The 25,690-nt window shown below is 33.8% G+C and overlaps 1 protein-coding gene across 7 annotated transcripts in view; it reads left to right on the top strand.

The window, feature by feature from the left end:
- The window catches only part of PACRG (parkin coregulated), a 246,540-nt gene that overhangs the window by 32,903 nt on the left and 187,947 nt on the right, over positions 1-25,690 (top strand). For 6 of the 7 annotated variants that reach the window (XM_053972978.1, XM_053972977.1, XM_053972983.1 and 3 more), the window contains exon 3: positions 15,858-15,992. The exons of the other annotated variant lie outside the window; for it this stretch is intronic. In XM_053972978.1, coding sequence (XP_053828953.1) covers positions 15,858-15,992 — 135 coding nt within the window. The remainder of the gene's footprint in view (positions 1-15,857; positions 15,993-25,690) is intronic. 7 annotated transcript variants of the gene reach the window in all.

Below are 25,690 nucleotides of genomic sequence, written 5' to 3'. Positions count from 1 at the left end.
CTTGCACTTGATAATAATCCCTCAAAAATACACTGGGAGTAATGATTTCCTACTTCAGGCAATGGAGCTAAGAGTCCAAAGTGCAGGCTTTTCTATAATCACATCTAAGAATTAAAAAAAAAAAAAAAAAAAGGCCTGTTAGGGTTAATTCTTTATTAAACCCATTATATTTAGAATGAATTCTTTATCCTTTAGAGGATTCTTGATTATTTTTTCATTCTTTGTGATACATTCAGTTTTTACTTGGTGTTCTATTTGGGTGTATTGGGCAAAAATATTCAGGCTGTGCGTGCATGCACTCTCTCCCTTTTTCTTTCTCATTAATTTCTACATTCATCATAGTTCCTTTGTGATATAGTTTACAATACAATTTATACTGTGCAGAATATCTCTGTATTACTTATTCTCTGTTGTTTTCATTATCTAATTAAATACTTTTTTATTTTTCCATTCCTAATGCACTAGTGTATGTAGACCAGTGTGTTGGACATCCTGTAGTATTTTCAATGTGATTAACTAAAAGCAGCAAAACTATTACACTGATAAGCACTAAATTTATTTTGTATCTCTTCCCCATATTTACTGTTTCATGGATAATCCAATTTTTTTTCACTTTTCTCTGTTAGGCATTAATCTATTTCTCAGAAGATTAACATTCCAGTATTTTCTCTTATTTTGCTATCAGATTATTTAAGGCTCTCATATTTTCTTTAGAAATAGCTTTTTCAGAAGAATGTTAATCTAGTTATTGTGTTAGTTTTTACTGTCATCTCCCAGTCCTGATTGGACTTTTTTAATCCCCAGGTTAGATATTCTTCCTTTCCAGCATAATAGTACTCTTCTTTTCCTGAGCTGTTTTCAAAATATCACTGTGAACATTTCCAGTTCTTGTATTTTTCCTGTGAAAATGTAATTTATTGTTCATAAATTAAAATGTCTTTAAGCTGTTTTACTAAACAGGTTTATATTGCAATACTATTTCAGTATTCCATGCTTCCTTCCTGCTTTGGCTACTGCAAGCCCCATGGAACTAATGAATCAATGAAGATGTAGGTGGAGAAGACAAGGCGTAGATCAATCATACCACAATTCTTCCGTCTTGAGTGTTTATCAGAGCCCCACATTTCAGGCAGTTTCAGTCATATGGCATCAATAATAATTACTGCAACATTTCTGATTCTAAAACAATCATTGCTTTTGCAATGTTAGGGGAAGATTTTCTTCAAATTTGAACACTGGAATTTTCTTCAAGGAAGTGGCCACAGCACCAAGCCTGACAGAGTTCAAGAAGTGTTTGAACAATGCTCTCAGGCACGTGGTGTGATTCTTGGGAATTGTTCTGGCTGAGAGTTGGACTTCATGGTCCTTGTGGGTCCCTTCCAGCTCAGCATAATCTGTCATTCTCTAAAATTAGTTGCAACTTTATACTGCATTTGCACTGGAGCAAAGATTTATGATAACATATTTGATTTTCACAGTAATTTGTTTCTCAGCATCAAATATTCTGTACAGTAATGTTCCTGAGTTTATTCCTTAGCATGCAGAAATGCTAAGGTGTTAAACACCATAAAATTTTTCTAATACTTGCCTTCTGGATCAGTTTCTTCCTCTAAGTGAAAAGAAAGCAAGCCAGAGAAAGGGAAACTTCTTTGTTTTCTGAGATTGCCTTATCTATATGGCTTTAGAATCTTTGAAGAATGTGCATTACTGTACCATTCTTAATGGTGTAGTTGCAAATTCATAGCACATTATCACTAGAAGCCATAGTAAAAATACAGGATCTGCTGACGACTTTGTACAACATCATTTCAAAATGAGAAGCTCAAGGTTATTGTATCTGTGCCTTTAAAAATCCTAAATGCATCTTATGCATGTGATGGAAATATTTGAAGATAATTATTTCACTGAAACAGAAGACTACAGAGCTTGCTGGAATATTCTGGCAGAATATTATGAGAAAGCTACAGAAATAGTATGGAACTATCCATCATATAGTGATAATTGCTAACATTTTATTTTCATTAGTCTTTGTCCCTATGTGAGAATATTTTACTCTATTTTTCTGCAGATTCATTATATCTAATCCAGGTCATAGATTGACATGATAGATAATGACCCTTCTGGGGTTGAAAGAGAAAACACATGAGAAAAAAGAATGCAAATGTATCATTAGAGTTGTTGAGAAGTAATTTCTCTTTGCATAATTTATAAGCAAACTGAAATAACTTTTGGTCTTTATTTGACAAAAGTTGTTATGTCACTGAGCTGTAGTTACTGTTAAGATTTTAGATGTTAAGATTTTATTGTTAGGATTTTAGATTACTGTTAAGATTTTAGATGTCAACACTTTCAGTAGTTTTCAAAATAAGTTTTACTTGTCATCTACCTCTGTCATTGCTCTAATTTTGCTTTCCGAATTCACTATGCAGTTACTCAATATGGTTTTGATCTTCACAGAACCTGTAGCTTTATGAGTGCATTCTCTCTTTTTCTTCTTATTTGTTAAAACTGGCAAATTCACTAAAAAATTGTGCACAGAACCATATTTTTTGGCATTGTCTTTTTACAATTAATTTGGCTAATTGCACCTTTTTTTGCCTTTTTTCATATTTTTATTTTTAAAAAATATATGTAAATTTCTTAGATATTTCTTCAAAATTTCTTCCATATTCTTTCAGTAGTAGATTATGTTTGAGTATCTAAAGAAAACTGACAACTGAATGTTTGGAGTTTTTTATGTAGGTGCTCTTGATATTGATAACCTGATTGACTGCTAATGATCCTTGGGATGGCACTTGTTCTGCAACTCATCTGGGGGATGCAGGGAGAGGGTTTATGGTTTTTTCTGGATCTCAGTAAGAAAGGCCTGACAACAAAGGACATGCTAAAATAGCTATTTTAATAGGACAGAATAAAATCATGAATACAGATAGAAAATAAATTTTATGTCCTTTCAGATGCTTGGAACCCTACTTTTATTCAGCATTGAACTGTCCTCAAAGTGGATTTTCTAATGGCACCTCACTAGGTTTTCAAAATGCTGTTTTTTATTATGTATATGCATTTTTATGTTTATTTTTTAAGCTATTAGCACTTCATGTTTCTAAAGAAGACATATCTTAAAATTTTAATATATGGCATCTGATATCTGATTTGTGCCAATATCAGCTGTGATTAGTTTGATAATCTCTTATAGCCTCTTTAATCCTTTCAAAGACCCTTTATTGCAAACTCCAGTGTCTGATATCAGTGTTTTTATTATGCCAGTTACAATCTGGCTTAAGTTTGCAAGTTAGTTTTTTTCTAATTGCATGCTCTGCCTGTTCATCTTTGCAGTTTCTTTTTGTGGCAACACTGTATAATCGTAAGCATCTTTTGCTGAGATTTTTTGAAGCTGTGATTTTTACCAATAACCATCTGATTAATTTCTTCCTTCTTTTATTACTAGCTGAAAGTATTTTGATTGATAAATGTAAAGCAAAAGGTGACTGATTACATAAACCTAAAATTTTAGAGCCTCATTTTTTTCAGGAATAAAGGAAATAATACATTGTAAAGAATTTGCTCAATGAGTTTAAATGAGTTTACCTTCTGTTAATTCAAAATTGTTTATGAGACTATCTGAATTCCCTCACTTTTTTCTATTGTACTGATTTGTTGTGTAAATATTTGCAGCAATTTAGCAGTGTATTTTTAAAGTGGGCATTTGGTTTATAATAAAACACAGTTTCAATTAGGTAAACCTTCTAAGCAGTCTGTTCAATCCATCTAAGTTAACCATCTATTGGGAGACCGCCTTTTCTTTTGAAAAAGAAAGTATAATTGAGAGCAGAATCACTACATTCAAGACTTTGAAGAGTAAGTTACAACTATGGCTATCTTGAAATGGAAAATAAAACATGAGATTGCAAGTACTTGGGTACATAAAATGCAAAATGTAATATATGATCAGCTGGAGATTTTCATTGTTTCCAGTAATCTCATAAATTCACCAAGAGAGCTCTTGTTACATGGGTGGGTACCAAATCATTTTTCATTACATTACAGTTCTTTTTCACAGAAAGAAAGTGTCCCAGAAATGTAAATGTCCATACACCTTCTTATTAGAAACCATTTCCATGTAAATTTGTAGAGAATTCAATATGAAAAAAATAAGAAAAAATCTTTGTAACCAGTAAAAGTAAAAACTATCAGCTAGTTAAATGAGAAAAAGAGGCTTAGGAGATGCCTTATCACTCTCTACCTAAAAGGAGGGTGTCGTCAGGTCAGTCTCTTCTCCCAAGTTAAAAGGTGTAGAACAAGGGGAAACAGCCTCAAATTGCACCAGGGGAGGTTTGTATTGGATATGAGTAAAACTCTTTTCATCAAAAAGGTTGTCAAGTCCAGGAACTGGAAGACTGCCCAGGGAAGTGTTGAATCAGCATACCTGGAAAGTAATATTGAAAAGACATGAAGATGTGGCATTTAGGGACATTGTTTAGTGGTGGACTTGGAATTGCTGGGTTAAGGATGGGACTCAGTGATTTTAGGGATCTTTTCCTACTTCAATGATTTTGTGATTCTATTCTATGATTAGCTGCAGTACTTTATTGTGACTTCCATCAGTGTTATTAGTTGCTCTCAGTTAACAGCTGAACTGTCAAATTCTGTATTGCTCAAAATTAATTTCTTCTTAAATGGTTAATAAATCTGATAAGTAAATAATGGTTACTGCTCACCTGTCTTTCACATTTTTACTTCACAATTTCCCAGCCATATTTTCTTTCTGAGATGGTATAATTGATACGTATCAAATAAAATTGTCGGATTTTTTCCTCAATTTCTGTGTAACTTTGAAGTTGCAGTTTCTGTTACAGACCTGAAGGACAACTTCTGTTTTGATTTTGTAGGTTGCATAAATTAGGCTAATAAATGCTATTCACCTTTCTGCTAGATTCTATATATGTTGATTGCATTTGTCAAGAAAAATAGAGCTAATAAAAAACTAATTTTAATAGGTTAGAAACAAAGCTTTTTACTACAAATCTTAAGTGTCTTTACAATGATTATTAATGCATAATGTTCCATTCAACAGTCTCTTTGTTGATCCTCAGCTCTGCAAAGAACTCAGTCTTCTTGTAAGCTGAGTGAGTTCAAGAAGAAAAGATGGATGAAACCTAGTGTCTTACTACTAGTTTCCAGTTGTCACTTTACTGGGGTTTCAACTGTGCTTTTTACTCGTTACTGGAAAGAGCATTTTTTCTACCCAGAAAGATGGAGAAAACGAAAATTAAAATAAATTTTGCCATGTAGAGAATCATGTTCAAATTTCCAGTTATCTTTCAGTATCCATGTTAGCTTACTGGAAACTGGCTCCTCTGACAGAAAAAAATGGCATATGTAGCCTTGTGACAGCAAACTTTGCAATGTTGTTCAGAATAGCCAGATGCCTTGCAGTCTTTATCCTAGTGTCCACATTTATATCTAGCAGCAAGATAGACATTGAAAGATGATTTGTTCAAATGACCACCAGGAAAATTGCTGAATATGTTCAAAAAGTCATAGATTTTAAACTGAGGGGGAACATCACATCTATTGGAACTCTCTTTTCAATGCTTCTTCAAATAGTCCTTCATTTCTCTATAATGGAAAAGCTTTTTTCATAATCATGAAGGCTTTTTTTTTTTTTTTTTTTTTTTTTTTTTTTTTTTTTTCTTTTTTTCTTTTTTTTTCTTTTTTTTTTTCAGTTGTATGTAGAAAAATAGTATGGCGAGATCGAAGGAAAATAATTTTAAAAACTACCATGTCTCTGAACCATAATTTTTGTTCATTTATGTTCATAGAAGAGCTGCTTTCTGACAAGCTCTTATGGTTTTTTTGATTGATTCTCTTGCAACTTATGTGGAGTAAAATTATTCATATTTCTGTTCTGGCACTTAAAAAGCTACCTCTTTTTCCCTTAACTCTATCTTACAGCTAGATTCTGTTAACTGTGTTTCTTCTATCTTTTCTGTCTTACCTCAAGAGTCTTCTAGGTTCCAATGGAATTATGCTTTGTGATACTGAAAATTGAAACTTTTTCTGGAATTTTTTTCCTAACTACCAGCTGATCTCTTTAAAAATATTTTCCTTTATGATTAAAACAAGAGAAATGTTTTTACTGTGATTGGCATGGTCTTTAAAGAATGATTTCTATGTCTTGAATTTCAAACTGGGAGTTTAATTATCTAAGAGATGCTGTTCTGAGAGGCTGCAAGGATATACAGAATTAGAGTAGATATAAGTACCTGTTTTAGGAAATGAAGCCCCAAACAAATAATTGAAGCAATTGATAATCCAAATGTGTCTCAGGAAAAGAGTCTGAACTTTCTGGCAAAATGTAAATTTTAATAATAAAGTACTTAAAGCTCTTAAAAAAAAAATTATAAACAAGGATTTCATCTAGTAGCACAGTAAATAAATGCTATTTAATCTGAATTACAGCCTAGGTCACTTGCATTCTCCATCACTTGCTGCACTGAGATTTAATAGCAAAGCCTCCAGGACAAAGTTACCAGATTAAGCAGCCTATGCAATTTCTTTGAGCTATAGAAAAATACTGTGTGTGAAACCAAGAATTTGTGATTCATTTAATCAAAGTCCTAGCAGTCTAATAAAAAAAAAATGGTCTAGATAAGAAGATATTTACACATAGAGTCAAATTATCCAATTATTGCTGCTTATGCCCAATAGGGAAATTATTGAAATTTATACACACAAACTTTCTAATATCCGTGCCTTAAGCTGATGTTGTGCTCACCCTTCTAATGCATGTCTGGGTTCTGAAGTCAATAGTGCTATTCCTCCTTGGAAGAAATAGATCATCATCCCAGCTTTTTTGGTAGGAGGAATGTGATGTTTTGTTGATGACCTTTTCCCCATAACCAGAGGGTTCCCCTTGGGTATGTTTGGCATCACATTTATATGCTAGCAAACACAGCTGACTTTTTCTTCATTGCCACATTATATCCAAATTTACTATAAATTATATGGTTTGCGTATTTTGTATACTTGTTCTTGTCTGGGTGGGGGGTGTTTATCAATATATAATCTTTTTTATTCTTTATTGTCCTTACAAAGTGGTAAGATAATGATTCTGTAATTATAATGGAAATTATATTAAGCATACAAAGAATATGATTCCTTGAGACTCTGCTTACTTTCCAAGAAGTTTAGTGAAAATCAAAAATGATATTTTTTTCTGGATTGCATTGTTCTGTGTAACTGTAGCAGTTTGTTGCTCATGGGACCAGATTTTCTGATGCACTCTAGTCCTCCTTAAGGAGCTAGTAGTTAATAAATAAAAAATGTCCAGTGAAAGTTTCATTTTGCTAATTACCAACATTAGTAAGTAACCTATTTATCACTCTAGTCTATAATGTATACTTTTCAACTCTTAATGTGCATAGTTGTGAGTTGTGGGGTTTTTAGAACAATTACTTTTGACTACTGTATGAAGACAGTAATATTTCACTTCGATGTACCTGTACAATATTGATATAAATTTGCAATTGGGAGTTTTATTATTAATGCCTTTTCCTAGATGCTATATGGAGCAGTTTAATCATAGTTCCACCTTAATTTATTTTGGGTTTTTTTGTTTTTTATTTCTTTGATAAATTTCAGAAATACATTTCTCAATAACTGGTGTCCTATTTGGTACCCTGGAGGTCAAGACACTCATCTTTACTATTAAAATCTTAGATTTTTTCAGTTATAGCACTGAAATTTATGCATTTGGGAAATGGTTTCAACTACAACAATGTTTTCAAGGGTTCTAGAACCACATATGAGAATGAAGATTTAAATAACTTGATTAGAGTAGTCCCATTGAAACTAGATATCTTCATTCCAATGCCTGCTCAGAATACCATATATACCAAATAAAACTGCATCAGAATATGCTAGGAAATAGCATCCCAATATATTGAAGTCCCATAGAAAAGCTTTCTGTTTTTTTCTGCCACACCATTTGTTTAAGGAGGCTGTACACTGTAAATTAGTGATGTCATTTTAAACTGAATTGAGTATAAATGTGTAGGTTACAACATAAGAAAATGGGATGAATTAGACAATTTGAGAAATGGCATAACATCTAAAAGAATAATTTTTATTCTGCACATTATGCATACTTTTCAATTTCTTCTAAGTAAAAATGATCCTTGTTAATTTTTTAGAATTTTCAAATCACCAAGAAATTTAAATTTTCATTAAGTTTTTTATGTTCACTGTCTAGGTAGTTTAGACAAAGTCTAATAATATATGCTGAAGATGCCCTGTTTCTGTCCTTTGACTTTCACCCAAGAGAATCTTCATGCTTCCTGCTACGCTCAAAACTTGGGAAGGTTGGGATTCTGTTCCTGCTAGCACCCTAGAAATCAGCTCTGGAGATGATGAGGACTATAAGAAGAGGAAATAATCATGATGAGGAAAAAAAAAAATACATAGTTGGTCATATTTTCTGGCAGAGGAAGAAAAAAGCTCTACATCTACTGTGGGGATGCTTTGAGTGTCAAGAATGAAATGGGCTCTCAAACTTTTAAAAACTATGTTTTGACTAGCTAGATAGAATATGCCTTCCTGTGCAAAAAAAATATTCCTGAGAATATTCCCATGAACCATAGAAAAACTTAGGTCAATCTTCTGTGTTATTTCAAGTCTAAGTGGAATAAAAGATGTATGCAATAATGAAAAAAATGATGCCTAGCTGAATCTCTAATCACATAAATATATAGGACAAGAAGGCTAGCAGGAAAGCTGCTGAAGTGACATTTTAAGGTCTAATTATCTTATGTGGAAAGAAACTGAGGAAATTACAACTGAAGCACTTGGACAGCCTATGGCTGTTTACAATGCTAAAAGGAATCTGTATCTCAGACTCCTTTCCAAAATGGCAAAAAAATCCTCAAAACCCCTATCAATACTCTCCTGTCTAATCAGCTTACTAAAAAGAGAGAGATTTGTATATTTTAAGGCATTTTTGGTAGCATGACAGAAAAAATGGAGCACAAAAAATAATAGATTTTAAAAAACGGGGCAGGCTTTGACATTTAACAAGAGTTAATCTAGCTGTACTTCACTATACACCTGAGACACCATGATGTCCAAAGAGTTATTATCAAGTCCTTCCCAAACAGTCTATTAAAGAATCATGGTAAATTTCACAGTACATTACTTTCTGATACTTCTGAAGAAAGCAGTTTCAGGAAAGAAAAAGACGGAGCAGGGTTTCAGAAAAGGTCTTAAGGAAAAAAGCAATTAAATAGAGTTTAAGCCATTTCTTAAGTCATAGCAAATATAAATGGAACAATTCTAAAAGAAAAGCTTGGGACTTTAAATAAACTGGATAGTTTATTTAAAACTTGTCACTGATGATTAACGAATGTCAGTGTATGATTGCCAAACTAAAAAGTACTAAAAAGTATGAAGATGAAAACCTCATGTAAGGATTTTTTTTAACTTAACAAAATGGTCCCCTATATCTTCCAGACCTCAAAGAGACCACAGAATCCTTACTGCCCTGAATATGCAGCAGATTGATTTAGCCTACAGTAACAATGCTGTATGGATTAAAGATGCTGCATAAGAGCTTCAGTATGAGGAACAGCTATATTCAATAAATAGAAATGGTAATAAGATCCTACAGAGTAAAAAGTTATTTTTTTTAATATTTCATATATTCTGGTCCAGATTAATATATTTCCATGCCGATTTAGTAGACTTCAATAACAGTATAACTTCCAGCTGTTCTGAAATTATTAACATCAATATAATACAACTTTATCATTATTTTTAGGCATGAATAATTATATTTCAGATAAAGGGGTTGCAAACAAACAGTCTAGGTAGTTATGGAGATTGACACAAAACATTTGGGGAATATCAGTTACTACAGAAAGTGATTAATCCTGAATTTGCCAATATGAAAAGCATTTAAAATAACAAAATTTTGAAAGTAAGAGCATTGTGACCTTTGAAAGATACATTTCTCCCTTCAGAGTCACAACCCAGCTACTGTCAGCATCTGTGAAGAAATATTCTCTGAGAGCTCCTTTTCACTTGCATCCTACAAATTTGACTTCTTATATGAGACAAAATTGACTTTTTCACCAAGGAAAATTTAACTGTTCTTGGGAGATTTTTTTACCTATATGCCAAGCAGAGATTGTTAAAATGTATTCAACTGCATACAATATGAATTAAAAACTATTTGTTTCCTACTAGTGTTCCTCTTGTGAGGGAATGATTTGAACTTAACATCAAAGAAATCAATTCATCAGTTGTCCCTGCTAAAAGGACAGATATCTTTGCAGGTTAATAAATACCTTTATGAGCAACAGTTGCACTGAAAGTAAAAGAACCTCCCCTACGTTAAAATAGCTAGCAGGAAAAATTTAGAAGGCTTCCAGATTTAGTGCAATTGATGCACCGGAAAACTGTGAAACTAGCATGGCAAGACTATATTCATCTGGACTGGAAGGAAAGAAATATATTAGTAGAGAAATATATTAGCAGTTGTCACTCTTCTCCCTTTGCATCAAAGGAAATTGCTTGGCAAGCATCAGGAGAGAAATTTTAATTATATGAAATAATTACATTATATTCCAGTAGAGAATAAGAGATGAAGGACCTTCCAAGTACAAAGTGCTGTAGAGCAGTTTATAAGATAGGCACATCTGTCTTATTGAAACAGCTTATCTCTTTCCCAATCAAAAATAACATTTCTTGAGGTGGTGAAATAGAGTAATTCTGCATGCAGCTTATGACTTACTTTCCGTAGTGTCTCAAGGCAATAACGAGATACAGTATCTTTGTACAAAATCACGTGTCTAATTTTTCTTTCAAGTGGTAGTGCTTTGGAAGCATTTGTAATGTTTGCTGACCTATCAGTAGTTACATTTGGGGGTCGTAAAATTGATTTTTCTCAATTTGACTTTTGAAGTTATGAGATGGGCTTTGATCTGTTGTCCAGATTTGTTGAATAGCCCCAAAAGCAGCTTCTAAGCATTAGATGTGGCACCATTTAAAGCATATCAAGAGTGGCACATTTGAAGAACTATCTCCCTGTTTCTTTTTGGATATAAAAAGCTTTTATCTGATACATGTTGAGGGATCGTGTTCTTTTGATATTGAATGCTTGTGGTATTGATATTAAATAAAAAGAATTAATGTGGAACTCAGCAGTACCTACTGGGACATCTTACTGTGTTTCTCCTGTCATTTGAAGTTTCTCATTCAATTTTTGGTATGACTGCATAACAAAATCAAAACATGATTGCAGAATGTATTAACCACCTAAGTCAGTTTAATCAAATTAGGATCAGTAAATTAAGAAGAGCAGGACAAGCTTTGCTGCTTATTACCAGTCAGAGCAGACACTCTTGGGGTTGCCTAGATGAGGTTCTGATTGTTAACATTTGCTAAGATTCGTGTTTCCAAATCTTTAGTACTGCTATTGCGTTTATTCAAAACTCTGTGGATGTCACCAAAAACTATTATCATCCTATTGGTCTGTTGTGTTGGTAGGTAACTGCCAAAATCTTGATGTTTTCTCATGGGTTACTGAGTCTTAAACTGCTCATGAAAATAGTGTTAATTTTCACAAAAATGACCAGTTGTCCTACAGAGAAATGTTTAGGTCCCCGAGTGTGCATGGAGTTTGACACTCAGAAAATGAACAAAATTCAATCTTCAAATATTAATCACTAATTAAATCTGGCTTCAAAAAATATTTCTTAGTCATTTTACTAATGTGCCTTCACTGAAAAGTTTAAGAATGCAACCTGGTAAAACGGCTTTCAATGCTCACAAATCAATGAAAGAAATATGGTCTTTCTTTTTTGCTTAATGGCTTGCATCTTTTATCTTACATAGTTCAATGGCATAGAATTACAATAAATTAGTTTTGCAATTATCAAACTCTTCAACTTCTCTTTGGCATTTAACGAACCTCAGAATCTGTTTATTGCTTCATATACTTTGCCATCCCTAATATTAGCCTTTAATTAACTGGAACTCTAATCTTAATCTTCCTCACTATATTGCAATGAAACATTTTTATTAACTCAAAGAAGATAGTATTTGTTACTATTTTTCCAATAAATGGAATACTTTCAGAATGACCTTTTTATCAGTAATTATAACAATATAAAATGTAAGACGGCAAAACTCATTATACCAAAGAAAAGCATTGTCTGATTAGTTTTTGTGTATTTCACTTAGCTACATAAAATCACTGAGAAGCCTCAGCTGAGAGAGGCCTATAGAGATCATGTGGTCCAGGCTTAGATCAGGAATTGCAAAAAAGTGAAAGAGGAAATAATGCACATAAACTTTTCCAGGCAGATTGTGCACAGCTAGAATGACCCAAAGCAGTGTTTGCATTAGAGAATAGTGCTCCGTGGTGGTCTCCCTAGTAATGAAGGCTGGAAGGAAAAGAAACTGTTTGCAAAAGGTAAACAGAACTCAGTGGCTCAGTACTAGAGTGGCTCAGTGCAGCCACTCTAGCAAAGGTCTCATAAGCTAGGTTTATGAGATACAAATGAAACAAGCTGTCTTCGTTAAATAAAGAAGAACACAAAAGTACTCTTCAGTCATGCAACATTACTGTATCTTCAATGCAGGGACAGTTCCACTGTCTTCCTGATTGCTGATACTTTGCTCTAGGTAGATGTTAGGCTTGTTTCTGTCTTGATAATTTCATTCCTTTGAAGTCAGTTGCTCTTCCAGGTATTTAGAGGTCTCTGTATCTATTGCAGACCAATCTGACAAGAAAAGCATCTTTAAGACAAAGGGAAAAACAACAGATCTCTCTGTTGACACTATTTTCAAGTACTTGGTACACTGCTGCTTCTCCAGCTGGATGCAGTACTTTGGTGGTTATACAGTGCAAGAGGTGTTCGGAGGGCAAAAAAGTCCATGTTCAAGAGGGGGCAATAATGGCATGTAATATTGAAATGAGAGAGATGATAAGAGATGAAATTTATTAATGGAACTTCTTAATATTTGGGTTTAGGAATAATTAATTATTTAATATTTTCATTGAAAAAATCAGGATTGCATAATGAAATTTATATAACATAATGTTTGAAGTTTTTATTAAAATAGATGAAAATCATGGTGTGACAGATACAACTGGAAGCCTTTGAGAACTGATTTAATAGAAATATAATTAAATATTATAGTAAAATTACAACATAATGTACTTAAAACTAATGACAAGAAATTATATTATTAACATTGATCTCATCGTCTGAAAAAAATGCTTGCTGTGGCAGTTAATCAATTGATAACTATAAGATGCCAATGCGATGTCACCATGAGACTAATGTAAGGCTGAGAGATCTACCAAACAGACTGTATCACATGAAAAATAATACTCATTGTATTTATGATTCCTGATAATAAGGATTGAGTCAACTTGAATGATTCCTTTTTCATCAACTTTTCCAGTCATATCTTGAATGTATAGAAACTTTTAGTTTCTATACACAGACTCCTGACTGTCAGCCAGAAGTTCCATAAATCCACTATTTTCTGCATGAATACATAAATACTTTTGTTTGTTTCAAACTTCTTTCTGACTAGATGCTTTTTTTATGTCCCATGCTTTTACTGAAGGAGATAGTGGAAAATCTGCCCTTATCACCTTCTTCATAATGTCATGATTCTATAGTTCTTTATTTTATTCTTCCATAGTAATCATTTTCTCACTTTATTCTGTTATTTACCTTCAGTCATTATCCTCTTCTGGACCTTTTCTAATAATACCAATACCTTTTTTTGAGATGGCAGATCAGAGTAGGTATACTGCTTAAGATGGAGCTTCTAAGCCTTCATGTAAGGACAATGCAAAACGAAGATTTGACCAACATACCTTTAGTCCTTCTAGTATCTTTGTTCTTGGATAAAGAATAGGAAGAAATTTAATTAACATAAACATATTTTCTATAAAATTTGTAAATTGCAGTAGGAAAAGGCTTGTAGCAAATTTACTAACATGAATTGGGAAGAAGAGAATGTCTGGTATCAGAGAAGATGTAATTTGAGATTGCATTAGCTACCTCTAATTATGGGAGTTGGCTAGAAAGAATTCAGATTGTATCTCATGCAATCAAGACAACATATTCTTTATCAATAATTTAAGTTAAAATCTAACAGTGACCTCTGATATTGTACAGAAAATAATGTTTTAAAGGATGTATGAAAGACATGTCTGTGAATAATATACAAAAGAACAGAGGTGCTTTTCCAGTGGCCTCAAAGTGCAGTGACGCTTGAGACTTGCCTCAAATGAGAAAAGAAAAAAAAAATAAAACAACCAACCCACAAAAAACCAAGTGAAAGTACTTTCATTGGTGGCATAAAACAAACTGTTCATCTGCAGAACAGCAAGTGGAGATATATTTACATTGGTAAAAAATGCTTTTCTTTGAGTAATACTCTCAACTGCTACAGATGTGTTTACTAAACAAAGTTACAGCTCTGCATATCAAATATATTTTCACTGGACACGGTCTATCAGGGACAGCAATATGCATCAATAGGTCACAGTTTAGTAGCCCTAGTTGAAGCAATTTGTAGAAAAGTACAGTGTAGGCATATCAATAGTGGACTCCTTTACCTAGGCCAGTGGAAAATTATGTGAAAACACTTTGGGGGAAAAAAGTGCCAAGTCAAATTTAGGTCTGTAGTTAATAAAGTTAAATTACAGAATAGCCCAAATGAAAAAGAGGATGCTACAAATTTACATTCTGTTCACTAGAAAGCTGGATGTCTGCTAGAAACTAATGTAAGGGTCACTGAAGACAAATAGAACAATACCAGCTACTGGGTATGGTTTAAGGTCATTGAAGCTCTCACCTTTGTTTTTTTGAAAATGACACATTCTAGCATTTTTAACAAAAGAAACACGCAGAGAATTGTAGGAAGTTCTTATCCCAGATGTACAGCTATGGAGTTTCACAGTGAAGAATCAGTTGTCAAGGGCATTTGAGATTAGTTTAGCTCTCTTAGACTCTCTCACCATTTGAGATTAGCTTTGTTAATTAGCTTAAACAATAGATTTCTTTTAAGTACTTGAAATTCTATTATCATAGTGCCAATTATTAGTTGCTGTTACTACCATGTTTGAGAAAAAGTTTCCAGCATGAGCATTTTGGAATTGGACTGTCATTCAGAGTATGCCATATGCTAAACCAGCAATACCTCAGATAAGATTTAAGTGGAGCTAAATCAAATTTTCTCACATGCAGATGAGAAAGTCTTCATTCTTTCCAGTGCTTCAGCCATCAATACTGAAGGAGTGGAAGTCATATGAAAGCCAAATCCATAGCATTTGGGGAACGGATGTGTTAAAAGAGATTACCTAATCTCGTTACCTAATGACTACGGAAAGACAGTGGAAGGTGCAAACAGTAATGTAGTTGGGAATCAAACTTCTAGAAAGAAACAGAAAAAGGAGAAATACTTAATTTCCCAACAATTCTACTATGTAATGTCGCTACTTTCTCAATGTTTTCTTTTTGCTTAAAAATGCTGTGATAATAGGGAGATCTACTTTAAAACATAGCCAGGTTTTATGGGATAATCTGAAAGTGGCAAAAAAAAAAGAAAAAAGCATTTCACAAAACCTGTAGATCATTACCAAGGTGTACTTTCAAAGAAGTGAAGTTTAGCATCTAAATAAGAAAGCAAACTATAATTTGGGAGATCACTATTATTCTTCTTTTATATCTATTTTAATCCAGGCTTTAAGCTTTTTCTATAAATATATTACCACTAAACTGTGGGGTTTTTTGTTTTGTTTTGTTTTGTTTTGTTTTTTTTTTCTTTTTAAGGTAAGAGGGCCCCCACCTGCAGGATCAGTAAAACAACGACCAGCAAAACACACAGCTTTTCGCAAGTTTTATGAGAGAGGAGACTTTCCAATTGCTGTTCAGCATGAGTGTGTAGGAAACAAAATCGCCTGGAAGGTAAGTCCTGGCACAGCTGTGACAACCAGCTGAGCTTATTGAAGTGACATCTCTCATTGTCCAACGAAGTTAGCTTGCAAGTAAATACACTGAAATAATTTCTTAGCAAATGGAAGACGGTGGGAAAGTCATTAGAGAAAGGCCCCTGAGTCAGCTGTCTGCCTTGGCTAACAATTAAATTATATGCTGCAAAAAGGAAGATGACAGAGTTGCTTTGCCTTAGAGAATTGTCTCCAGCCCAATTCATCTCTATTTTTATGAGGACTTGGCAATGCAGCCTGTTTCAGGCAGTCCATCAAATGATGGAAGTGGATGGATACAATGAGCAGCAGCCATTTATCTCCCCCAGATTTCACCTTCCTGCAGGACACTTCCAAATAGAAGCTTTAATTACCTAAATGGATAGGTCAAGATTGTCTGCTCCCTGAAAATGCAGAGCAGAATACAAACGAGGGCAGATTCTCATTCCACAGCTGTACTCTCAGTCTCCAGCATATGTCAGACAGCGTAATCGCTGTCATACGTGCCTCTGTTACAGGCTGACCTCCACTGCTGAAACCATTACAGCTCCGACATTTCTCTGACAAAAGGTTAATTGGCTTCAAAATAAATGTATTGCCTAATGACTCCATTCTAATGCGGCTGTGTTTCTCTCTAAAATGCTTGGTGATGTTATTTGTAAAACTTGCCAATCTTCTAAGTAACTACTGCAGACTTTTAAATTTAATTTTAAAAAAGAATGCTGATCTTTAACCTGCTCCTACTATTTAATTATTTTGGTTATCATTAATTTTTTTTTTTTTTTTTTTGGTGTCTCATTTATTGGACTAGAAAGAGATTTTGCTGGAAGCCATGTTAGTTACAGAAAATGAACACAATATGCATGAACAAAATATGACAGATTTGTCGAATGTTTTAAATTTTTCATGTCAAAAACATGATACCAAATTTAAATGTAAAGCTATGTTAAGTCAATACTAAAAGGAGGAATTTTGGAATCTTATCATTGATTCTGCTTGTAATGAAGCAAACAGGATTGGCTCTGTATTGTAATAAGTAGTACAATATTTGATACTAACTAAATTTTTAAGGTAGCTCTTTTGCTTATTGAAATACAGAAGAAAGATTTGTGCTACTATTTTGTTGCCTATAGAGGTTTTGAATCAGCACAAGGAACAATTAATAGTTCTTGCAGCAAAGGGAATTTCTGTCCCAAAAGACTTTACCCACAATCGAGATGAGATTCCAGTGCAATTGCGCTTCAGGCAGCACTAGAAATTCCCTTGCTGGACTAGAACTCACAGGCTTACAACTTAAGCCTATACTCTGATCTTTCATCACCAGGTGAGACCCAAGGGTTTTCAAGTAACTGCCAAAAAATCTGCACAATTTAATTTTCATCTTGGGGCTTTTTAATTTCTAATTTCTCAAAATCAAACTGAGAGGTACAGAAATACTACTGGACTGGCATTCCACTAGATGATGCTAGTGACTGCTTAGTTGACTTAGGACATGAGGAAATTAAATGGAGCTGCATAAGAAGTTCAGATGGGACATTAGCAAAAGGTTTTTCATTGAGAGGGTGGTTGGTCACTGAAACAGATTCCCCAGGGAAGTGGTCACAGCACCAAGCTTGTTAGTTTCTGGGCAAAGCTCTTAGTCACATGATTTAGATTTAGGTAGTCCCGTGAGGAAAAAGGAGTTTTATTTGATGATTCTTATGGGTCACTTCCATCTTGCTAACTTATCTGCAAGCCTTCCAACCACATGCTAAAGTGTTTGATTTCTATAACTGACAGTTTTAATTGTTTGAAAACATACTGCCTTGAAAAGTCATCACAACAGCAGAGTCTCGAGTCAAAGATCCAGCATGTTTTTTTTTTCTTACCGCACTTTGCAGTCTTCTAGACCTAATGTCCACCTACTGCAGTAAAACACTGGCTTTTAGATAGCACAATTTAGGACTGAGATGTCATGCAAGAGTTATTTTTGCTATTCTGCTAATCCTTTCTTTTGAAAAAAAGATCAGAACTTCAGCATGAATGCAAGTAAGCAGCACAGTAGTGGATTATTCCATTCCTATATTAGTGCATGTTCAGATTCAACCTTATTTCCTTTATTCCATGCCACTCAATTTAGTCCCAAATCGATCCTGACTGAATTCTGTGGCAGGCAGGCACTCAACAACACTGAGGTAGTAGTTACTTGAGGCTATTGTTTAGTTTGACATGCAACTGTCATTGATTCCTGTGCAGTTTAAGTACATGAAACAGGCAAACTGGCACTTTCCAGTTAAACTCTGCATTAGATACCTTCTGAAGTCTTAGAGGCTGCCCAGAGCTGCAAAAGGGTGAGAATGTTGTTCATCCTTAGCTGATACTTAAAGGTACAGATAAAGTGAAGTCTCTATTTTTCACTTGTTTTAAGGACATAGTTGCACTACCCAAAAAGACACCTAATGACTAATTTTCATCAGTTTATTAGTTGTATATCTAATTAAAGAAGTTAACTTTTTAGTAATATATTTTACTCAATACTGCTAAATTCATGGCAATTGAAAAGATATTTTACTTATGAAATGTGTCGAGGCAAATGTCCTATAAAAGCTTGGCTGAAGTATACTTATTTGAATGAATCATAATCAAATGGAAGAATAAAAAGAAGAAAGGAATGGTAACAGTGATATTTTAATCCTTCTGTAATTACCCAGTATCAGTGTTTTATGTTGAGGGCAGTTTTTTTGCTCTGTTTAGTTATAATGTTTATCATAGTTCATTTCCCTCTTGTTAGTTTGTCTATCAAATGGTGCATGAGAGAAAATGCAGGAGGGTCTCAGAAACCTGATTTTTTTACTGGCAAAGGAAGATACTACAGGATTTTGTTCTTTCCTGCAAAATACACAACTGTATTTTATTTGCTTTTTTGTTTGTTTGTATAATTACTAAATCAAAACTGTAATTGTCAGACATTAATTTTTTTTAAACACTTTGAACACTTGTTCATTATGTTGTAATTCTTTGGGCAGAATACAGTAATTTTCAGCCAGAACAGGAGAATCTGAAATGTTTTAATATACATGAATTGTATTTTGTTAATATGTACAAAAAAATTCACACAAATAACTGTTGATATTGTGACAGTTCTGCATATCTATAATTTTAAACCCATGATTAATTACCTGTAAGGGCTGGCTACGCATAACTGTGGTTGTAGACCTAGATGAAATATAAATTTAAACTTCAGGAAACATATAGAACTGTTTCTGAGTAACTGCATGTGTTGAATATTTAATTATGAAATAATAGTGCTTTTCTATTGTTAAATCGCTTAATGGTTTCCAGAATGCACTAAATTTAGAAAGAGGCATTCTTGCTCCAAGTTAATCCTAAGCATAAAGAAGATTAAACTGTGCAGATAAATCATGGTGTTTACCTTGGTGTCTTTTCTTAAAAAAAGGAACCAAAGCAAATTAGATCTCACTAGATCATTACAGGAAGATGTGTGCTCTTGGTGAATTTTCAGACTAAGTCTTTACATGTAGACAGGCATCTCTTCAAATATTTCTGTAATGCTGTCATTCGGGTTGGTAAGTTTTACTACCGTTGCATGTTTAAATAAACCTGTTTCAACTTAATGGAAGAAAAAATGTGAAAAGATAATATACACTTACAACATATTATAGACAAGAACAGGAAATAGAAGTTGGTTTTAAAGAATACCATCCAGCAGAAAAAAAAAAAAAAAGGATCAAAAAAACTCTGATAATGCCAAAGCAAAATGATGTGCTTCTAGAGGATATAATGGCATTTATTTCTGAAAAAAAGAAGACATTGATTGTCTTGGTGTTCATAATGTTTGTTTTCAGATCTGGAGGGAAGTTGTCCTTTTGTCATTTTGAAAAAGTGAATATAGAGAATGACTTGTTAATTATGTCTGTGAAAACAAGACATAACTCACTACACAAATTTCTGGCTTTGATTGCAATTAAATTAAAAATTAATTCCAGACTTTTCTTCCCCTTTCAGTGGATGTACTAGCAGTCAGTGACTTCTTTGCTAAGTAGCGCATGCTCAATGTAACATTTTAATATCTAATTTGAAGCTTTTATTTTTATCCCTTCTTGGTAATCAAAAAGAGAATTGTATATATATATTAGTGCCTTAAAATTTCTCCAAATATTTAATGTTTATGTTTCTTTTGCAAAGAGGTTTTTAAGATCTGTAAATAAACAATTTCTTTGGTTGAGTTATTGAACAATTGTTCAAGGGTCTTTCCAAATATAAAGCATTTTATTTTTTCCACTAAGAGAGAATGAATAATAATGGCATGGTTTGAAAAAGTATTTCTAATGTGCATTAAATATAAAACTTGGGAACATAAATTGTTATTAATTTAGAATTAGATAATATTAGAAATTGATCTTTATATTGAAAGAATGTACTAAAATATTTATAAGTCTTTTGACTACTTTTGTGGGATCCCACAATTCTTTTTCAGCTTATGTATATTGCAATTTTATTTCAAAATGTATTAATACATTCTTTTGCACAATCTCATACCAAGCTATGAATAATAAAAGCTCATAGTTCACATCTGAAAAGGACTTCCATTTTTAAATATATGATGCTGAATTAAAAAAGGTCAGAATGCAATTAAACCTTTGACTAAGAAAGTTGATAAAACCAAGAAAGTATTTCTGAATTATAAAGTATGTGTTTGAAATGCAGTCTCTCTGTATTAAACGAGAAGTCATCAGAATGTTTGAAAAATTATTTTTTTAGGGAGTGGAGTTAATTATACAAGTTATTATGCAGGAGTAAAAAAAAGCTTCTATTCTTCTAAAGAATTGGAGCAATTTCAGAGAAATGAAAGCCAAATTCAGAAACTCAAACTTTTTAAGCAAAATGTCAACATGAACATGATTTCCATTTTTTGGGTTTTTTTTCTCAGAGTATCTATATTCACTAAGGATATGACTTCTACCATTTTAGTTTCTCTTCATGTCCGCATTCCTACACAGTTGTTTTTGGTTTTGGTTTTTTGGTTTTTTTTTTGTTTTTTTTTGTTTGTTTTTTTTTTCAGTAGCTAGTATAAGCTATGGTAGCAAATTTATTTCTTTGTGATAGAAACTAAATGCAGGGCTGAAAGAAAGTGATCTGCCTTCAACATCATGAATTTGGAATGTGCATACAACCTTCTCCTTGCACCTACTACTGAAAGTTGTTTTTAGTAGTAGGGAGTACAAATAATTTGAACTTTCCATAGTACAATTTTATTAGTATGTTGTATACTAGTTTACATAGAATTCTGAACTTCTGTGATTAAGCTGGTACCAATATCCAGCACTAAGGAAAAAAGGTTTTAGTTTTTTTTTTTTTTTTGGTGGTGGTGGTTTTGGTTTTGTTTGGTTGGTTGGTTTGGGTGTTGGACTTTGTTTTGGGGTTTTCTCTATAAAATAACTTGATTTTAAATTTCGTTTTCTTTTCTTGGAAGTTCAGTCTTTTTTGCTCGCTTGAGGGATAAGTTTTAAGAGAGAGAAAATGCATTTTTATATCAACCAATATAATCAGAGAGGAGCCAAGTTTTCATTTGCAGTGCTTTCAATTAATGTCTTCATATTTTTCATTTTTGTAGCATTGTTTTGTCATTAAACCAGATGCATAAACACTGTATGTTATTCACTATGTAGTACCAAGTAAACTTAGGTAACACTTTCCAAAGTTCAAATCTCCAAATAAATTAATAGTAATTGAATGGAGCTCATTTACCCTAAAGAATGATCCCATTATTATACTGTCAACTTGCAATTTGTGTAATTCAAGATGTAATTCAAGAAGTTGAGGGGTTTTATGCTTGTTGCTATCTAAGGGGGAGGTTCAACTTTGCTTCACCTCTTCTACTTTCTATTTCTGAAGCATACTTGACACTGACACTGACATTTATCAGAGCCCTCTTTGAGTAATTTTATCTCACTAACTCAGGAAAAGAAGGTGGGTGTGTTTTTTCTTGATAAGCAACACATTCATAGTCATAGTCCTGGAAACTTTGATTATATGACAATCTATGAGTGCTAATGCTGAGTGTTGGTGAAGAAGAGAGAAACAGGAGCAAAGTACAGTGAAAAATGTGAGAGAGTTGAGGGATTTCAAAACTGTTGTTTTCAGCAGTCATGATCTGCTAGATTACTTTAGTAGTTCATGGAATTGCAACCTCAGATATCTGAAAGCAAAGAGAACTAACTGCTGTGAAAATTAATTCTTCTTTAAAATTTATTTTCAGATAGAGACAGATTTTTTCTGTTTCCACTTTTTGTTAAACTGTATTCAATATCTTCATAGTAAAATATGTTGAGAGGATACTGTAAAAGAAACTAGTAAATCCCCCACAAGTGTTGTCATGCAGAATGAAACCTTCTTGCAAGATTATGTAGAAAGAGGAATGGTCATGTATCATGCATAGACACAGTTGGTACAGCACAGAGTGTTGTTAGTTTATATCTTATTTAATGTCTTCATTAGTGTTTGAAGCAATAGTTCAGTTTTTTTGCTGCAATAGACCTCTGTTTATCTTTCCCAGAGGGCTCCTTTTTTAAAATCATTCCAGTCATTAATAAGCCTGTCTCCAATACAAATGTATTGATAGAACAGAAAATTGCAGTGTGAATTCAAGAAAAGGCAACTGAAAGCAAGAATTTATTCAGCCAGAAATAATACATAATAATTTAGAGAAACTAGAAGTATGAATAAGGATAAAGAAGTAAAGTCTTGAAGAAGCAAATTTTAAATACTGTCTGTGGGGAAAAAAAAAGCCCACTATAACAGATATAGTGTAAACTAATAGTTTGGATACTATTTTTTTTTTTTTTAAGGAAAGTAAAATCCTCAGCTTTCTGTGAAGACAGTAATACAGCAAACTGTGTGGCATGGTAGCAAGAAAGAAGTATTCAGCTTAAAACTAAAAATAGCAATACTCTGTTGCATCTTCTTAATTTGGAAGTTATTAATTATCTGTATACTATGGCTTACTGAAGCAAGCACAAGCCAATACTTTGCATAAGCAGTCATGTTTAGACAAATGTCATTCATCATTCTTTAACTCTGTGATATTAGGACCCAATTAATCACTACCAAAAGTGTTGTGTTGGCTTATATGTATGTGACTTTTTCTTAGAGATTGCTAAAAATTTCCATCACAACACTGTTCTTGTTTTGTTTTTTAAATGCAGAATACTAAGAAATAGGCACATCTTAATGACTATGGCCTGGTTTTCATTTAATGAAAACTCCTTTAAATTTCTTGAGCAATGTTATATAGTACTATACATATACCCACTCTATGACCCTAGGTCATACAAAGAGAGAATGCAAAATATTTTCTAGCAAATAACAAAATTTCCATTGACTGCAATAGAATGGGATCATTATTGCCAGATGTAAATATTATTCATCATCCTGTCCCTTTTTCTCCCTATGATATTACAAATTTTCCTATGATCTGTTAAGTTTTAAGTCGATAATTCTCACAGGAATCTATTTTTGATCAACTGTCATAGAATGATAGATTCATGGAATGATACAATTCTAGGTTTGAAGGGGACCTCAATGATCATCCAAACTTTCTTGGCGAAAGAATAGTCTAGCCAAGATGGCCCAGCAGCCTTTCCATCTATAAAGGCTAAGACAATTAGGATTTTTCAGCCTGGAAAAGAGGAGGTTTCAGGATGACTTAATTGTAGCCTTTCAGTACCTAAAGGGAGCCTACGAGAGAGAGATGGAGAGAGATTTTACAAGGGCATGTAGTGACAGGACAAGGGGGAATGGCTTTAAATGGACAGAGAGTAAGTGTAAATTAGATAATGGGAAGAAATTCTTTATTGTGAGGCTGGTGAGGCACTGCAACAGGTTGTCCAGAGAATCTGTGGTTGCCATATCCCTGGAAGTGTTCTTGGCCAGACTGAGCAACCTGTGGTGTGAACTGGTGGAAAGTGTCCCTGCCTACAGTGAAGGGGTTGGAACCAGATGATCTTTAAGGTCCTTTCTCACATAGACCATTCTGTGATTCTCTATATGATAGTGTCCCAAGTTATGAAAGTTCCAGAACTTATAATTATCCTTTTTAACAACTGCCAATTCAAATCTCTGTCTTAAATCTAAGACAGAATTAGTTTTGATCTAATTACATTTATATTTAACAATGTGTTAATTTCATATTTATATGCAATACATTTGTGGTTGGATTTTTTCCAAAGGCACTACTTATGTTGACTCTAGCATTTTATGTGACATGGCTAAGTTTAATCATCTTTCAGTTTAATCATTTGCAGACTAAAATAGGGTACCACGCTGATGTCCTTCAATTAAGACAACATTTTTTAAGGTGTTGAGTAATTCTGCGTACTTCCAGTTTCCATTCCATGGTACATATAGTCACAGAAAGTATTGCAACAGTAGGTTTCTCAAGTTTGAATTTTCTGTGTTGATTTGATCCCACCACTAATAACATTAATTCCAAATAAATTTATCATGTTCAAATCTTTCTTTTCAAAAGCACTATGCTAGATTTAATTTTCTGTTGAAAAAATATCGTAATAATAGTGCAAGTCTGTTACAATCCGCTTGTTGCGGGGTGTCGTGATGGTTCTTTTCACCGATCCCAAAAGTGCAAAAAGGCAAACAACAAGGGACTATCAGTTAATCACAACAAATGCACCTTTATTAGGGGCCAAAACAGTAAATGCGATAGTAGGGGATCAGAAAGGAGATAAAAGGATAGAGAGAGAGAGAGCAGGGGGATAGGAATAGCTACCAACACAGGCGAGATCCTCAGTGGTCCGGACGATGGGGATCCGTCTGTCATGTTGGGGAAGTCTTTGAAGTTCTGGTCAACTCAGGGGTCCAGTTATAGTCCACAGAGGAAAGAGGGGGAACGTGCATGACAATGAGAGTCTATTGAAGTTGCTGCGGGAGAACAGGTGAGTCCACTGAAACCACCAAGGCAGGACGAACACAATGAAGAGTAAGTCCATTGGAATCACCGAAGAAAAACAGGTCATGTCATTAGTGGTTTCCCCACTCCCTGTGGTAGGGGTCTCAGTCCTTAGGAGGAGGGTTTTTGGTCTCCGTCCGTCAGTCACAGTGGTAACGAGGCAGATGAGGGGTCTTCAGTGAGAGACCACTAGAGTCACCCCAAAAGTTCATTCGGCTTAAATGGTGGAGAGTGGGTGAATATGCAGTAGGCTGTTCCTTGCTGGGTCCATGCCAGGTCCTTGCCAACTCCTTGCCAAGTTCTTGCCAGGCCTTGTTCGGAACAGCTAACGTAACGGTACAGCAGTTGCACCTGCACTGCCACTCCCTCCAAGCTGGAACTGTAGTGGGGGGAAGGGGTTTCTCCTCGTGGCAATTGGTAGGCAAATGTGGGGGCTTCAGACAGCCTCTTACAAGGTCTTAGAAGAAATGTGAGATGTTAGAGATTAAAAAAGAATCTTATCAAAATGCTACTGCAAAACTTTGTTACAAAATGCTATGTTTTTATGAAATCCCATAAAAATCATTGTGACTATTTCAGTACTTACCAATGTTCTCATTGGTTGATTTTATTTTGTACATTTAAACTAGTATTTGTAGTGAAACACCAAGTTAATGTCACATTAAGTATTAGAGGTTACTCAATGCAATCCCTCCTTTTTAACACTTGTGGCT

This window comes from Vidua macroura, chromosome 3 (genome assembly GCF_024509145.1).
Source record: "Vidua macroura isolate BioBank_ID:100142 chromosome 3, ASM2450914v1, whole genome shotgun sequence".
NCBI lineage: Eukaryota > Metazoa > Chordata > Aves > Passeriformes > Viduidae > Vidua > Vidua macroura.
Note: the sequence above shows the minus strand (reverse complement) of the source record. Positions and strands in the feature narration are given on the sequence as shown.